Source organism: Bubalus bubalis, chromosome 8, assembly GCF_019923935.1.
Source record: "Bubalus bubalis isolate 160015118507 breed Murrah chromosome 8, NDDB_SH_1, whole genome shotgun sequence".
Lineage (NCBI taxonomy): Eukaryota > Metazoa > Chordata > Mammalia > Artiodactyla > Bovidae > Bubalus > Bubalus bubalis.
In genome coordinates, this window is record NC_059164.1 from 98,196,380 (window position 1) to 98,210,889 (window position 14,510).

The 14,510-nt window shown below is 36.9% G+C and overlaps 1 protein-coding gene across 4 annotated transcripts in view; it reads left to right on the forward strand.

Moving 5' to 3' along the window:
- AGBL3 (AGBL carboxypeptidase 3) overlaps positions 1–14,510 on the forward strand; it is a 98,385-nt gene that overhangs the window by 25,066 nt on the left and 58,809 nt on the right. For 3 of the 4 annotated variants that reach the window (XM_044946886.1, XM_044946888.1, XM_044946887.1), the window contains exon 2: positions 11,108–11,215. Coding sequence is in view for 2 of the 4 variants with exons in the window: in XM_044946887.1 (XP_044802822.1) it covers positions 11,213–11,215 (3 nt within the window). In the remaining 2 variants the exon portion in view is untranslated. Of the gene's footprint in view, positions 1–11,107; positions 11,216–14,000; positions 14,140–14,510 lie in introns of all 4 variants that reach the window. The other variant, XM_006079866.3, reaches the window with a different exon arrangement.

Genomic DNA, 14,510 nt, shown 5'->3' on the forward strand with positions numbered 1-14,510 from the left:
GACTCGTAATAGCCCAAGGTGGAAACAACCCAAATGTCCATCAGTGGATGAATGGATAAACAAAGTGTGGTATATCCACATGGACTATTAATTGTACATAAAAAGAAAGGAAGTGCTGATACATGCTGCAACATGGATTTACCTTGAAAACATTTAGAAGCCAGACGCAAAAGGACAAACATTGTTTGATTCCATTTATCTGAAATGTCCAGAATAGGCAAATATATACTGGAAGTAGATTAATGGTTGCTTAGACGCTTGAAGGCTAGGGGATTGGAGAGTGATAGCCGAAGCATACAGTGTTTTTTGGAAAGTGATCAAATGAACACCTGATTTATAATAAAAGTGAAACTTCAGAAGAATAATTAAAAGGTAGTCTTTTCAGTGAATAGTGCTAGAATAACTGGATTTTAGTATTTAAAAAGTAAAAACCCACTCCACTCCTACTCTATACAGAAATCAAGTGCAGGTTGGTTGTAGATGTAAATGTACATCTACATTTAAAAACAACAAAACTTCTAGAAAATAATACAGGATAATATCTTCATGATACTAAAATTGGGAAAGAATAAAATGGAATATATTCTATTAATGGAACATATTAATAAAAAGGAATAAAATGCTAACTGTAAGGGAAAAGTTTGAAAATTTTGACTATAGCAAAGTCAAGAACTTCAGTACATTATTTTAAAAAACCAAGGCAAGTTATAGATTGGGATTATATACTTACAGTCTGCAATATATACCTGTCAAAGAGGTCACATCTAGAATATACAAAAGCCCTTCTACAAATAATAAGGAAAAGACAACCCAGTTGGAAAACAGGCAAGAGATTTGAACAGGCACTTTATTAAAAAGGATATCCAAACAGCCAGTAAACATATCCCTGAACCTTACTGTGAAGTGATGTCTCATTGTGGTTTTAATGTGCATTTCTGATTATTAACAAGGCTGAGTATACTATTTCTTAGAAATGAGAGACCAGGTTTTAACTTGTACTAAACATTGGTGAGAATGTGGACCAGCTACAGCCTTCATAGCCTGCTAGTGGGTATGTAAGTTGGTATAACTACTTTGGATTACAGCTTTGTATTATCTACTAAAATTGAAACTACACATGCCCTACGATCTAGGATCCTTACTCCCAGGTATATATCCAGGAGAAATGTGGGCACATATGCTCACTGTTTGTAGCACTGTTGTTCATAATACCCCAAACCAACAGAGCACCAATGTCCATTACAAGTAGAAGCTGATAAATTAATTATAATATTTTTATAGTTACATATTATATAGCAATGAAAATGAACAAATTACAGTCACATACCATGACTGATTTCAAAAAATATGTTTAAAAGCACAGAAGTATATATACTATGTAGTTCAGTTTATGTAAATTTCAAAACTAGGCAAAACAAAACTAATAGTTTCATGTGTATATTTGTGTAAATATAAACTATATATTATATATAGGTATATATGTGAATACTTAAGTTGAAAATTATGAAGGAAAATAGGAAGTGATTACACTGGAAGGCTAATGGTTACCTTTCTTTTTTCTTTTTTTTTTTTTTTCTTCAATTTTATTTTGTTTTTAAACTTTACATAATTGTATTAGTTTTGCCAAATATCAAAATGAATCCGCCACAGGTATACATGTGTTCCCCATCCTGAACCCTCCTCCCTCCTCCCTCCCCATTCCATCCCTCTGGGTCGTCCCAGTGCACCAGCCCCAAGCATCCAGTATCGTGCATCGAACCTGGACTGGCAACTCGTTTCATACATGATATTTTACATGTTTCAATGCCATTCTCCCAAATCTTCCCACTCTCTCCCTCTCCCACAGAGTCCATAAGACTGTTCTATACATCAGTGTCTCTTTTGCTGTCTCGTACACAGGGTTATTGTTACCATCTTTCTAAATTCCATATATATGCGTTAGTATACTGTATTGGTGTTTTTCTTTCTGGCTTACTTCACTCTGTATAATAGGCTCCAGTTTCATCCACCTCATTAGAACTGATTCAAATGTATTCTTTTTAATGGCTGAGTAATACTCCATTGTGTATATGTACCACTGCTTTCTTATCCATTCATCTGCTGATGGACATCTAGGTTGCTTCCATGTCCTGGCTATTATAAACAGTGCTGCGATGAACATTGGGGTACACGTGTCTGTTTCCCTTCTGGATTCCTCAGTGTGTATGCCCAGCAGTGGGATTGCTGGATCATAAGGCAGTTCTATTTCCAGTTTTTTAAGGAGTCTCCACACTGTTCTCCATAGTGGCTGTACTAGTTTGCATTCCCACCAACAGTGGAAGAGGGTTCCCTTTTCTCCACACCCTCTCCAGCATTTATTACTTGTAGACTTTTGGATCGCAGCCATTCTGACTGGTGTGAAATGGTACCTCATAGTGGTTTTGATTTGCATTTCTCTGATAATGAGTGATGTTGAGCATCTTTTCATGTGTTTGTTAGCCATCTGTATGTCTTCTTTGGAGAAATGTCTATTTAGTTCTTTGGCCCATTTTTTGATTGGGTCATTTATTTTTCTGGAGTTGAGCTGTAGGAGTTGCTTGTATATTCTCGAGATTAGTTGTTTGTCAGTTGCTTCATTTGCTATTATCTTCTCCCATTCTGAAGGCTGTCTTTTCACCTTGCTAATAGTTTCCTTTGATGTGCAGAAGCTTTTAAGGTTAATTAGGTCCCATTTGTTTATTTTTGCTTTTATTTCCAATATTCTGGGAGGTGGGTCATAGAGGATCCTGCTGTGATGTATGTCAGAGAGTGTTTTGCCTATGTTCTCCTCTAGGAGTTTTATAGTTTCTGGTCTTACGTTTAGATCTTTAATCCATTTTGAGTTTATTTTTGTGTATGGTGTTAGAAAGTGTTCTAGTTTCATTCTTTTACAAGTGGTTGACCAGAGTTCCCAGCACCACTTATTAAAGAGATTGTCTTTAATCCATTGTATATTCTTGCCTCCTTTGTCAAAGATAAGGTGTCCATATGTGCGTGGATTTATCTCTGGGCTTTCTATTTTGTTCCATTGATCTATATTTCTGTCTTTGTGCCAGTACCATACTGTCTTGATAACTGTGGCTTTGTAGTAGAGCCTGAAGTCAGGTAGGTTGATTCCTCCAGTTCCATTCTTCTTTCTCAAGATCGCTTTGGCTATTTGAGGTTTTTTGTATTTCCATACAAATTGTGAAATTATTTGTTCTAGCTCTGTGAAGAATGCTTTTGGTAGCTTGATAGGGATTGCATTGAATCTATAGATTGCTTTGAGTAGTATACTCATTTTCACTACATTGATTCTTCCAATCCATGAACATGGTATATTTCTCCATCTGTTAGTGTCCTCTTTGATTTCTTTCACCAGTGTTTTATAGTTTTCTATATATAGGTCTTTAGTTTCTTTAGGTAGATATATTCCTAAGTATTTTATTCTTTCCGTTGCAATGGTGAATGGAATTGTTTCCTTAATTTCTCTTTCTGTTTTCTCATTATTAGTGTATAGGAATGCAAGTGATTTCTGTGTGTTGATTTTATATCCTGCAACTTTACTATAGTCATTGATTAGTTCTAGTAATTTTCTGGTGGAGTCTTTAGGGTTTTCTATGTAGAGGATCATGTCATCTGCAAACAGTGAGAGCTTTACTTCTTCTTTTCCAATTTGGATTCCTTTTTATTTCTTTTTCTGCTCTGATTGCTGTGGCCAAAACTTCCAAAACTATGTTGAATAGTAATGGTGAAAGTGGGCACCCTTGTCTTGTTCCTGACTTTAGAGGAAATGCTTTCAATTTTTCACCATTGAGGATAATGTTTGCTGTGGGTTTCTCATATATAGCTTTGATTATGTTGAGGTATGTTCCTTCTATTCCTGCTTTCTGGAGAGTTTTTATCATAAATGGATGTTGAATTTTGTCAAAGGCTTTCTCTGCATCTATTGAGATAATCATATGGTTTTTATTTTTCAATTTGTTAATGTGGTGTATTACATTGATTGATTTGCGGATATTGAAGAATCCTTGCATCCCTGGGATAAAGCCCACTTGGTCATGGTGTATGATCTTTTTAATGTGTTGTTGGATTCTGATTGCTAGAATGTTGTTAAGGATTTTTGCATCTATGTTCATCAGTGATATTGGCCTGTAGTTTTCTTTTTTTGTGGCATCTTTGTCAGGTTTTGGTATTAGGGTGATGGTGGCCTCGTAGAATGAGTTTGGAAGTTTACCTTCCTCTGCAATTTTCTGGAAGAGTTTGAGTAGGATAGGTGTTAGCTTTTCTCTAAATTTTTGGTAGAATTCAGCTGTGAAGCCGTCTAGACCTGGGATTTTGTTTGCTGGAAGATTTTTGATTACAGTTTCAATTTCCGTGCTTTTGATGGGTCTGTTAAGATTTTCTATTTCTTCCTGGTCCAGTTTTGGAAAGTTGTACTTTCCTAAGAATTTCTCCATTTCTTCCACGTTGTCCATTTTATTGGCATATAATTGTTGATAGTAGTCTCTTATGATCCTTTGTATTTCTGTGTTGTCTGTTGTGATCTCTCCATTTTCATTTCTAATTTTATTGATTTGATTTTTCTCCCTTTGTTTCTTGATGAGTCTGGCTAATGGTTTGTCAATTTTATTTATCCTTGCAAAGAACCAGCTTTTGGCTTTGTTGATTTTTGCTATGGTCTCTTTTGTTTCTTTTGCATTTATTTCTGCCCTAATTTTTAAGATTTCTTTCCTTCTACTAACCCTGGGGTTCTTCATTTCTTCCTTTTCTAGTTGCTTTAGGTGTAGAGTTAGGTTATTTATTTGACTTTTTTCTTGTTTCTTGAGGTATGCCTGTATTGCTATGAACTTTCCCCTTAGGACTGCTTTTACAGTGTCCCACAGGTTTTGGGTTGTTGTGTTTTCATTTTCATTTGTTTCTATGCAAATTTTGATTTCTTTTTTGATTTCTTCTGTGATTTGTTGGTTATTCAGCAGCGTGTTGTTCAGCCTCCATATGTTGGAATTTTTAATAGTTTTTCTCCTGTAATTGAGATCTAATCTTACTGCATTGTGGTCAGAAAAGATGCTTGGAATGATTTCAATTTTTTTTGAATTTACCAAGGCTATATTTATGGCCCAGGATGTGATCTATCCTGGAGAAGGTTCCATGTGCGCTTGAGAAAAAGGTGAAATTCATTGTTTTGGGATGAAATGTCCTATAGATATCAATTAGGTCTAACTGGTCTATTGTATCGTTTAAAGTTTGTGTTTCCTTGTTAATTTTCTGTTTAGTTGATCTATCCATAGGTGTGAGTGGGGTATTAAAGTCTCCCACTATTATTGTGTTATTGTTAATTTCTCCTTTCATACTTGTTAGCATTTGTCTTACATATTGCGGTGCTCCCATGTTGGGTTCATATATATTTATAATTGTTATATCTTCTTCTTGGATTGATCCTTTGATCATTATGTAGTGACCGTCTTTGTCTCTTTTCACAGCCTTTGTTTTAAAGTCTATTTTATCTGATATGAGTATTGCTACTCCTGCTTTCTTTTGGTCCCTATTTGCATGGAAAATGTTTTTCCAGCCCTTCACTTTCAGTCTGTATGTGTCCCCTGTTTTGAGGTGGGTCTCTTGTAGACAGCATATGTAGGGGTCTTGTTTTTGTATCCACTCAGCCAGTCTTTGTCTTTTGGTTGGGACATTCAACCCATTTATGTTTAAGGTAATTATTGATAAGTATGATCCCGTTGCCATTTACTTTATTGTTTTGGGTTTGAATTTATACACCGTTTCTGTGTTTCCTGTCTAGAGAATATCCTTTAGTATTTGTTGGAGAGCTGGTTTGGTGGTGCTGAATTCTCTCAGCTTTTGCTTGTCCGTAAAGCTTTTGATTTCTCCTTCATATTTGAATGAGATCCTTGCTGGGTACAATAATCTGGGCTGTAGGTTATTTTCTTTCATCACTTTAAGTATGTCTTGCCATTCCCTCCTGGCTTGAAGAGTTTCTATTGAAAGATCAGCTGTTATCCTTATGGGAATTCCCTTGTGTGTTATTTGTTGTTTTTCCCTTGCTGCTTTTAATATTTGTTCTTTGTGTTTGATCTTTGTTAATTTGATTAATATGTGTCTTGGGGTGTTTCGCCTTGGGTTTATCCTGTTTGGGACTCTCTGGGTTTCTCGGACTTGAGTGATTATTTCCTTCCCCATTTTAGGGAAGTTTTCAACTATTATCTCCTCAAGTATTTTCTCATGGTCTTTCTTTTTGTCTTCTTCTTCTGGGACCCCTATGATTCGGATGTTGTAGCATTTAATATTGTCCTGGAGGTCTCTGAGATTGTCCTCATTTCTTTTAATTCGTTTTTCTTTCTTCCTTTCTGATTCATTTATTTCTACCATTCTATCTTCTAATTCACTAATCCTATCTTCTGCCTCTGTTATTCTACTATTTGTTGCCTCCAGAGTGTTTTTGATTTCATTTATTGCATTATTCATTATATATTGGCTCTTTTTTATTTCTTCTAGGTCCTTGTTAAACCTTTCTTGCATCTTCTCAATCCTTGTCTCCAGGCTATTTATCTGTGATTCCATTTTGATTTCAAGATTTTGGATCAATTTCACTATCATTATTCAGAATTCTTTATCAGGTAGATTCCCTATCTCTTCCTCTTTTGTTTGGTTTGGTGGGCATTTATCCTGTTCCTTTATCTGCTGGGTATTCCTCTGTCTCGTCATCTTGTTTAAATTGCTGAGTTTGGGGTGTCCTTTCTGTATTCTGGCAGTTTGTGGAGTTCTCTTTATTGTGGCGTTTCCTCACTGTGTGTGGGTTTGCACAGGTGGCTTGTCAAGGTTTCTTGGTTATGGAAGCTTGTGTAGGTGTTCTGGTGGGTGGAGCTGGATTTCTTCTCTCTGGAGTGCAGTGAAGTGTCCATTAATGAGTTATGAGATGTCTATGGTTTTGGGGTGACTTTGGGCTGCCTGTATCTTGGAGCTCAGGGCTGTGTTTCTGTGTTGCTGGAGAATTTGCTTGGTATGTCTTGCCCTGGAACTTGTTGGCCCTTGTGTGGTGCTTGGTTTCAGTGTAGGTATGGAGGCGTTTGATGAGCTCCTGTCAATTAATGATCCCTGGAGTCAGGAGTTCCCTGGAGTCAGGGTTTGGACTTAAGCCTCCTGCTTCCAGTTATTGGTCTTATTTTTACAGTAGTTTCAAAACTTCTCCTTCTATACAGCATCATTAATAAAACATCTACGTTAAAGATGAAAAGTTTCTCCACCATGAGGGTCACCCAGAGAGGTTCACAGCGTTACATGGAGAAGAGAAAAGGGAGGAGGGAATTAGAGGTGACCCGAATGAGATGAGGTGGAATCAATAGAGGAGAGAGTGGGTTAGCCAGTATTCACTTCCTTATGTGCACTCCACAACTGGACCACTCAGAGATGTTCATGGAGTTAAACAGAGAAGAGAAGAAGGAGGAAGGAGACAGAGGTGGCCAGGAGGATAAAAGGGGGAAATGAAAAGGAGGGAGACAGATGCAGCCAGTAATCAATTCCCTAAGTGCTCTCCACCGTCTGGAACACACAGAAATTCACAGAGTTGGGTAGAGTAGAGAGGGGTTAGGGAGGAGACACAGGTGACCTGGTGGAGAAAAAGCAGAGTCCAAAGGGAGAGAGAGCAGTCAAGCCAGTAATCTCACTCCCTAGTGAAAAATGGGTACTGAAGATTGGGTTCTTAAAGGTACAAAATTGGTAACAAATACATAAAAGCCAAATTTAAAAATCTAGAGTAGAGTTTGGAGTTTCAAAAATACAATGTTAAAGAAAAGAAGAAGGAAAAGAAAGAAAAAACAAAAACAAACAAAGTCGCAAAAATTATAAAGAAAATTATAGGTACAAAATTGATAAAAAATACCAAAAAGCATATGTTAAAAATCTAGAGTAGAGTTTGGAATTTCAAAAATACAATGTTAAAAAAAAAAGAATAAGAAAAAGAAAAAAAAAAAAAAACAAACAAAGTCACAAAAATTACAAAGAAAATATAGGTACAAAATTGATAACAAATACCAAAAAGCATAAATTAAAAATCTAGAGTAGAGTTTGGAATTTTAGATATACAATGTTATATAAAAGAAGAAGAGAAAGAAAGAGAAAAAAAAGTCACAAAAATTATATATATATAAAAAATATATATATATAGGTACAAAATTGATAACAAATACCAAAAAGCTAAAATTAAAAATCTAGAGTAGAGATTGGAATTTCAAAAATACAATGTTAAAGAAAAGAAGAAGAAGAAAAAAAAAACAAGGTCACAAAAATTATAAAAAATATATATATGAAGTTTGCCTTAAAAAAAATAGGGTCTTTTTTTTTTGCAAAGTAATAGGTTATAAAAGTGAAAATTAAAGGAATAATAGAGGACTTAAATTTTTTTTTAAATTAAAAAAAAAAAAGAATGATCGTAAAAATAGTAAAAAATATATCTAGGACTTTCTCTGGTTTTGTTGTGAGTATTGTGGGGTCAGTTCATTTTCGGCTAGTTCCTTGGACCGACTTATATTTCTCAAGATCTATAAGCCCCTTCCTGTGTAGTCGGTACTAACCACAGGGTTTTAATCTATCGCCTGTAGCTTCCAAGGCTTTTCCCTCTGTTATAGCTTCTTCTGTTTGCTGGTCTCTTCAGTGTCTGGTTTCCGCCCTGACACAAAGGGGACGGTGGAGGACACTTTTTTTTTTTTTTTAGGCTCACTTGTTCATTCGCGCTGTGGGGAGGGAGGGAGGGATGCTGCAAACAAATAACACTGGCGTGTGCTGGCAGTGCCTCAGCCACACTGGGTCTGCCCCCCTCTCACGGCGCGTGTAGCCTCCCTGCCCACACTGCTCAGGCTCTAGTTTGCTCCCCCGGGAACCATCCGTGGCCAGCCCTGGGCTGCTTGCACCTCCTGGGTCCAAGTCGCTCAGGTTCAGGCACTCGGGAAATCCTCAGAGGCGCAGACTCGGTTGGGCCTGCGTTTTGTGCCCTTCCCAGGTCCGAGTAGCTCAGGTGATGAGGTGTTTGGCGAGCGCGATTGTTGCGACTTATCGCCTCCCCGCCACTCGGTTATCTGGGTGTACAACCGGAGCACCTTCTCAGGCGGATGTTGACCGTCCAGAGCCCCAAGAAGTCTTAGTTAGCAAAGAAGCCTGCTTACAGTTTTATAGATAATGTCTCTCTTGGGCTGCGATTGCCCCCTTCTGGCTCTGGCTGCCTGTCACCGGAGGGGGATGGTCTGCAGCCGGCTATCTCTGTTCAGTCCTTTGTTGCGTGCGCAGGCCTGGCGGTGTCTTAGGTTAAGGCTGGCTTTTCGCGTGGTAGATATCCCACAGTCTGGTTTGCTAGCCCAAATTATTTCGTTCAGATAGCACTCTGGGTATTCAGGCCAGATCCTTATTCTAAGCGATGCAGCCCGCGCTGCGCCTCCCTGCCCAGCCCCCGCTTACTAGTGGCATGTGCAGGCGTCTGCGCTGCTTCTCCACTGGGGGAGTTACCGTAGGGCTCGCAATCTGTGGGTTTTAATTGTTTATTTATTTTTCCTCCCTGTTATGTTGCCCTCTGTGCTTCCAAGGCTCAGCACAGATTCGGCAGTGAGAAGGTTTCCTGGTGTTTGGAAACTTCTCTCTCTCTAAGACTCCCTTCCTGGGACGGAAGTCCGTCCCTCCCTCTTTTGTCTCTTTTTTTGTCTTTTATATTTTTTCCTACCTCCTTTCGAAGACTTGGGTTGCTTTTCTGGGTGCCTGATGTTCTCTGCCGGCATTCAGAAGTTGTTTTGTGGAATTTACTCGGCGTTTAAATGTTCTTTTGATGAATTTGTGGGGGAGAAAGTGTTCTCCCCATCCTACTCCTCCGCCATCTTAGCTCCTCCTGAGATTACTGTACTTTTTAAAGGTCAGACTATACAGCTTTTTGTATCAAGATGGTTAAAAAAAAAAAAGTAAATAGCTAAAATTCCCTGAAATTTCAAAACAGGTGCTGTATTATCAGTTCATTGTTAATTTTGGTTTGAGTTGATTGTTTTCAACTAATGAGTCTCACTTCTAAATTTTAATTTGCTTTATTGTTATCAGTTGTATTGTGTGTTATTAACCCTACAAAGTACACTGTTGAATGTTTGCATTGATAATCTGCTCTGTGCTTTTTCTGTAGCTAGACTTGACCCTTATTCATCATGTCAAATACACTTCTGCTGCTAAAGCAGTTGTACATAAAACACCAAAAACGTATTTGTCCAGCAACACTTGTTTCTCATCACCAAGTTCTTTTGTTTGTTTCAGCAAATGTATTTGGGATCGCAGAGGCTGGCTCCCTCTACTGGAGCATTTCTATTCCCAGAGTGAAGCACAGTCTGACACAGAGCATCCAATAATACGTAGAATAAGTAGAATGAGTCACCAAATTCTTGTCCACTAAAAAGTGGGAACAACAAGGGGTGCTTGGACCGTGAAGTCATTTTTTCCCAACCAGATAGATCATGGTCAAAAATCTGGTGCTAAAGATAATGAAGAGTAGGAAAGCTGGTATAGGTAAAGGAAAAAATGTGGCTCCAAGGATAGCCTTTCAATGGGGAGACAAAAGAAACTTGAACCATGCATGCAAGCTTAGGGGGCAACCATTAGGAAGCAAAAGACTGAAGATGCAGGGAAAGGGAGAATAAAAAGGTGAAGTAAGTTTCCCAAAGATAGGTTAGAGAGGCATCAAGCATCCAGGAGAAATAGAATCTTCAGTGTTAAATCTGTGGTGGCACAAAATAATCATGAACTATATAATGACTTAGAACCAAGGTGCAAACTGGAGTAGGAAATGGCCACCCACTTCAGTATTCTTGCCTGGAAAATCCCGTGGACAGAGGAGACTGGTAGGCTACAGTCCATGGGTTTCACAAAAAGTCAGACATGACTGAGTGACTGAGCACAGGGTGCAAATAAAATGTTAGGGGTTTTGTTAAAGTGTGACCATGCTCATTATTACTTTCAATGATAATCCAGCTTTGCTGGATTTGAGCCTAGATCTACCAATGAATAATTTGAAAATATACAATAAAATCTTACTGCTTTATTTGGAAGTCATATTCAAATAATGGTTTTTCTCCAGATTGGACCCCTTCAAATCCTGAGCCAATGTACATCCCCACGGGCCTGGAGATGGAACCCCTTTATGCAAACTCCAAGGAAAAAACTGTGGTTTATCTAGCCGAAGATGGTGAGTACATAATGAGACATGTTGCGATAAAATATAATAATTTGGTGTCTGGGCTAATCTATTAGTTGTATTTGTTCTACTGTTTATAGTGGAAATTGCCAATTACCAGGAAATCCCTGACTCCATAACCATGTTTGGTTAATATTGATCCAGATGTTGATTCAGTGCTAATTGTATTCTTGAAGGTGCATACTGCAGTTTATGCACAGTTATTTTAAAATGAAGCTTCATGCTGACCATGAGAATGAAGTTTCATTGAGATGGAATTAAACTTTGCATCAGTTTTCAAAGATATATCCAGCAGAGTGCTCTGTACCTGTCTGTCTATAGGTCACATTCATGCAGTCTTTCAAATGGTTTATTTTCATTTCATGCCAGTTTGATGCATCTCTTGGGATTGCCAAAAAAAAATCCCACATCACAAATATTATCCAAGATTATATCTCAGGAAAGTGTTCTTGACACTCAGGATTAATAATTGGCATCAAGTGTACTAATAATCAAACATAGAAGTCTCAACCTGTATTCTAAACTGCTGCTTCTGAAACCCTAATGTCAGGAAGTATGGGACTCCTGTACAGTTTCACCATTACATTTGTATATCTTAAGAGTATATATTAAAGATAACTTGCAGGGAACATGTATTTTATTTAAAGAGCTGGCAAAATAGAGGAATTCACAGGGATTGCTTCCTATATAGTAAGCAATTACAGAAATCATATATTCATGCATTTTTAAATAACTGAGGTGAGAAAAACACCTCTGATTTTTTTCAATTTGATTTCAAATATTTACCCAGCTGACCTACCTTATAACTTCCACACATAACTTAAATGAGATATAAAATTAAAGTAGCTGAGGTGAGTCAGTCAAGATCTTGTCAGGAATTGGATGGCAAATGTAATTTAAGAAATTTTAATGAAAAGATATCTTATAAAAGGGTGGACAGAATCAAGGGAGAGTAATAAGGGATGGTGAGACAACACTGAGTTATCAACAGAACAGAACCATTGTTTCTCCTCGGCATGAAAGGGTAAGAGATCAGACTGGTGTTGAGACCTGTAGCTGTAGGAGGAGGAAGTCCCCAAACAACTGGGCATAAAGAATTTGGGGTTCACATTTTTTTCTTTAAAGATATTGTTCCATTATCTCATGACATCTGTTCTCTTTAAGAAAAAGTCAGACATAATTTATATCATTGTTCCACATTATATATGCTGTGTCTTCTGTCTATGATCTGCCTAGATTTGTTTATCTATTTATCCTGCTTGGAGTTTGCTGAACATCTTGGATCCATAGTTTAATAGTTCTGTCTATCCAAATTTTAGAAATTTTCAACCATTATTTCTTCACGTAATTTCTCCATGATACTCTTTCTCTTCTGTCCTTTGGAATTTCTAGTATATATGTGGTAGATTTCTAGTTATGTCTCACATTCACTGGATCTTTGTTCTTTTTTATAATCTCTGGTCTTGAGTTTGGATAATTGTATTCATTTGTTTGTAAGTTCACTGAGTCTTTTTTTTTTTTTTTTGCAATATTCAATTTCTCTTAAGCCCATCTGGTAAATCTTTGATTTCTGTTATTGTACTTTTTATTTTTAGAATTTTCATTTCATTCTTTTTATAGTTTCCTTTTTTTATTAGTTGATCTGTTTATTCATTATCTTTTCCTTTTAACATAAATTCAGAGTCCTTCTCTGTTAATCATACCATCTGAGTTATCTTGGGGTCTGTTAAATATATAAATATTTATTGGATCACATTTCCTCATTCTTTGTATGCCTCATAATTTTTTTTTTATCACATGTGGGAAATTGTGAAAGACATGTTTTGGAGTTTTCTTTTTTTTAATTGCATTGAATTTTTTTTCTGGAAGGCAGCTAAATTCCTGACAAATCATTTTGCTTCTTTTAGAATTGGTTTACTTTCTTTATAAAACAGATCTGTTTTTATTTTGTCATTCATTCTAGGTCATGACCCTTCTCCTAAATGTGGTTTTTATGCCTAATATTCAACCTTTCTAGAGTCACAGTTAAATGCCTGCAGTGCTCAGTGAAGCCTTTCTATTCTGGCTAAGTTGGAATTTCAATATATCCCAGAATGTTTATCCTCTGCTATCTCAGGAGCACTCTGTCCTGTCTTCCTTAACCTTACCCTGTGCTTGTACAGCCAGGTCTTCAGCCAGGCAACCACCATGTAGACACTGAAGCCCCACCTCCATGTAGCTTTCTTCTTCTACTACATAGGGTGCTAATTTCAGCAGCCCCAGGCAACAGTTGTGCCTCCTCAGCTCAACAAGACTGTTATGCTGTCCTTACGTGACATCTTTCTAAGAGGTAAAAAGTACTCCCAAGAAGAAATCTAAAGTTAAAACATGAGCTTATTTCATGTTTTTATCTTTTTTCAAGAACTTTATGTAGTTCTAATCTTTGTGTTGTCTGAATGCATGGAAATGGTTAATTCGTATGTGTTTTTTTTTTTTTTTTTTGTCCAGTTTTATAGTCATTTACAGTGAAAAGATAGTTTCAGGAACAATTACTTCATTATAACCAGAAGTAGAATTCATGTATTTCTACTGTGAGAAATACATGAATTTATTTTAGGCATGGCTTTTCTAATCTAAATACTCAGACTTTCTTATTCCAACATAAACCTATATGTTAGTGTCATATTAAAATTTATAACCCTTAGTGACACTTCAGTTATACTGTAGCTCCAAACTCTGTGCAGAATAGCCTATAGACTTTAGATCTGGCTTGAACATCTTTATGGTCTCTCATCAGCCTACAAAGAGCCGTGTTTTGTGTATTCCCGAGTTGGGGGCAACCGGACACCCTTGAAGCAGCCTGTGGATAACTGTGATGATACTTTGATGTTTGAAGCAAGGTTTGAGAGTGGTAATCTACAGAAGGTAGTCAAAGTGTAGGTTTTAATTATTTTTATTTGAGGAGCTAGACTATCAACTATTTCCTGTATTAGGTACAATAGTTTTAGTATCCATTGCTGAACTATAATTTCTTGAAGTATAGATGCTAATTAGAGATTATCATAAGAGGGTAAGTATGGAAGGTTCTGGATTCAAACAATTTTGAGAGCTATGAATTAAAGTTAAGCAGGTTTCTGTAGTGTACATTTTCAGTATGCCTGTATGAACTATTAAACACACATGAACACTGCTTCTCCAACTTTTTAATGGAATAGGTCTTCAGATGAGTGTTCTGTAAAACATGCTTGGGAATATGCATACAATTCAAGGATATTCTTTTTTTTTAATTTTATGAAAAATTTTAAAC